Source organism: Mesitornis unicolor, unplaced genomic scaffold (assembly GCF_000695765.1).
Source record: "Mesitornis unicolor isolate BGI_N332 unplaced genomic scaffold, ASM69576v1 scaffold47316, whole genome shotgun sequence".
Taxonomy (NCBI): Eukaryota; Metazoa; Chordata; class Aves; order Mesitornithiformes; family Mesitornithidae; genus Mesitornis; species Mesitornis unicolor.
This window is the reverse complement of record NW_010192746.1, coordinates 3,875-7,317: the sequence shown is the minus strand read 5'-3', so window position 1 is coordinate 7,317 and position 3,443 is coordinate 3,875. Positions and strand designations below refer to the sequence as shown.

Genomic DNA, 3,443 nt, shown 5'->3' with positions numbered 1-3,443 from the left:
TCCAAAGGTGGTGCGCCGCGGGGGGGGGGGGGGCCACAACCCCCCCGTGTTTGCCAGAAGTTTTGATGTGTGCTGTGTGAAAGCCAGAAAAAAAAACCAACCCCATAACAACCGGTTGGAAATAGAAACTTCTTTGCTTTTTGGTTTTTAATTTTTAAGAGAAAAATACCCTTGAAGCGCTAACGGTGATGTCCTAACGTGAAAGCTTTCTCGAGTGGGGATTTTCGCAAGGTTACGCTCGCGGCAATTCTGTCTCGTTGGGCTTTTTTTTTTTTCTTCTCCTTCCCCCTTTATTTTTTTTTTTTATGGTTTCTTGGTTGGTTTTTTTTTCTTTTTTTTTTCCCCAAAAGCCAAATAACCTGAGGTGTTCCCCTTTTTTATTATTATCATCATTATCATTATTATTATCATTATTATTACTATTGCTACTTTTGAACTGAGTCTCCATGTTCCAAATTGCAGTTGGTTTTGTTGTTCTTTTCTTCCTTTTTTTTTGTTGTTGTTGGTAGAAACCAACCCCCTTCCCCCTCCCCCCAAAAAAACAATAAAATCCCAAGCCAAAAAATCCCTCGGTCTTTATAGTGGCAACCAAACCAACCCCCAAAGAAAATAAACCCAGAGAGGTCTGGATTGCTGGGATTGGTCATCCCCTTTTATATGAAATAAGCTGCAAATAATGGTTTTGTTTGTACTAAACTTCTCAGTTTCTTCTTATCGCTCCAGGCTCCCGCATCAGAGAAGCTCCCTGTTATGTACCTTATGGATTCCATTGTCAAGAATGTGGGAAGAGAATATCTCACTGCATTCACTAAAAACCTAGTTGCAACCTTTATTTGTGTATTTGAAAAGGTATCTATCCGCTTTCCGATAAGTTCTGTAATTCTAAGCCAAATTTGTTCCCGGTAAAAAGAAATACGTGCGTTCAGGTTTGGGTTTTTCTTAGGTGCAAACTCTTAAATTTGTAATAATTCCTATTCTTTTAAAGAAATCTCATTATCTGAGGCTGTTACCTTGTTGCTATCCAAGCTATCCGTGATAATCCGTGAGCTGAAAGGTGCAGAATTGAATATAATTGAATTTGATTTGACTCCCTAAACGTCTGGAATTTTTTCGCCCATCCAGGCAAGATTTTACTGACAATATTTTGCTTACCTGGGTGGACTTTTCATCATTAATTCTGAGTTGGTGGTTTCTTTTGAAGAGAGTTCAACAGGTTTTATATTGAGAATAAGCTGAAAAGCGCAGCCGCTTGTGGCTTTCTCAGAGCCGCCCTCTCCCCATTTACTCAACTCCACGTGCAAAACGAGCCCTTAAAACTGCAGAGGCGATAGCACCGACACCTGATTTTTTTTTTTTCTCTCCTGGCGGTGACAAACGATGCCTTTGAACCCCATTTAATTCCTTATCTTTTCAGTTTCGCTCTTAATCGTTAAACCCCGGCGCGTTTAATTGCGCCGCGTTCCTCAAATCGGAGGCCGGGTTTTGAATGGGTTTAAGTTGGGTCACGAGCGAAGGGTGAAATGCTGTGGTTTCCTGTCTCTTACGAATGAGATGAAAGGAGCTTTTGCATTATATACACACATATATATATGTATTTTAAATAATTATAAGTAATATATACTTTAAAATATATAAATCCATAGATATCTATATCTAAAACATATATACACGTATATAGTACGGATCAGCAAGGATCTGAGGTCCCACTGTGCTTTCTAGATCTAATTTTCAGATCTAAAACGCGTGATAAAATAAGGAATAGGTTCTCATAGTGACCACAAAAGGCTTGAGCAGATAAATAAGCAACCGCTTGTTTTATTTCAGTATTAATAAAATGTGAATGTTTTTTACTCAGTTGCATTTAACGCTGCAGCTGAGGCTCTGGTTAATACCTGATTTTTCAAGAGTTTTATCGGTTTATTTTGACTGCCAAGCTAACTGGAACCGTTTAATTAACGTTTCTTAATTAACCATAGCAAGCAGCAGTCATTTCTAACTGCTCGAGTGCTTGTCTTAGAAGATAACAAAGAGAATTAAAGCATTGCCATGGTTATAAATTGGGGTTTACCAGAGCCTTTAAACGCTTGAAACTTTTGCTCAAGTCATTTCTGCACCTTTTGCAGTGAACCCTACATCCCCCCCCCTTGAAAATTTGTACAAGGACACCCCGTAATAAATAAATCCAAATTATTTCTGTAGGAATCCCTACAGAAAAGACATTTCCAGACGTTTTGCTGCGACACCTTAAAGCAAAAACCACCGAAATAGTCGGTGTTTAATGAGCAAATTGGGTTATTGCCATTTAAAGGTGATTCGTTGCCGTATGGAAGCGGTCAAGTTAGGAGATGAGATCAGTTGTACTGTAAATTTCCACCTTCCCGAGATAACACAAATTAATTACGAAGAGGTAAAACGAACGCTGGGCCTGCGCTCACGGATGGGTGAAATTTTGCAGCTGAACCGAAATTTAATGCGTTTGAGCCCCTTCGGTTGCATTTCTCGGGGCCAAATAATTCAATGGCTCAAAACCGCACCGAGCTGAACCCCTTTTCTGGTCCCAGAGTTTGTAATTTGCTGATTTATTTGCGATCCTTTTACTCCATTCAGCACAAACACTCGAGTTAATGCCTTGTCTCGCAGGCTGTTGCCTTTCGGTGTTTTCACGGCCGTATTTTTTTCCCCCCATCCCCCTGCAGAAATGGGGCAGCTAAAATGAGAATGTGGGTAAATGGAAACATTGAAAGACAAATCTCAAAGCAAAACCTTCCCCCCCTTTCCTACCCCAGCAATTCCACATCTGAGCTGCTGTCGCTAAGCCCCCTCGGTAGAGAAATGCGGTCCGCGCTGCTTAGAAATTTGGTGTTTTTAAACCAAGAAAACTGTTGCTAGAGCTAAGAACTGAATCTGCAGCTGTGCAGAAAAGTGTTGAGAAGTTGTTTTATATTAACTTTTTTATATTAACTAAAAAAGCCATAGAATTGTTTTATTGTTTTAGGTGGATGAAAATACTAGGAAAAGTTTATTTAAGTTGCGCTCCACATGGGATGATATTTTTCCTTTGAAGAAACTGTATGCACTTGATGTCAGAGTCAACTCATTAGATCCTGCTTGGCCAATTAAACCTCTACCCCCCAATGTGAATACTTCTAGCATCCATGTGAACCCTAAGTTTTTAAACAAATCGGTAAGTGCTTGCGCCTGCTGCACCAACAGGTGATAAATACGTGTGGTTTTTTGGTTGTTTGTACACTGCTTTTTGATGATTTGCTGTGTTAAAAGCCGAGTATCTGGCAGGTAAGAGGGTGTTTGATGGCTTGGCCATTCTCTGGCCAGTCTATGGCCATTCTTTGGCCAGTTTGTGGCCATTCTCTGGCCAGTCTCTGGCCAATCTATGGCCAGTCTGTGGCCATTCTCTGGCCAGTCTATGGCCACGCTGTGGCCAA

General features: G+C 40.5%; 1 protein-coding gene across 1 annotated transcript in view; it reads left to right on the top strand.

Moving 5' to 3' along the window:
* Positions 1–723: 723 nt before the first annotated feature.
* Positions 724–3,443, top strand: part of LOC104542770 (pre-mRNA cleavage complex 2 protein Pcf11-like) — a gene marked incomplete at both ends in the record, with an annotated part of 6,375 nt that continues 3,655 nt past the window's right edge. The window contains 2 exons of the mRNA XM_010187197.1: positions 724–849; positions 2,996–3,184. Coding sequence (XP_010185499.1) covers positions 724–849; positions 2,996–3,184 — 315 coding nt within the window. The remainder of the gene's footprint in view (positions 850–2,995; positions 3,185–3,443) is intronic.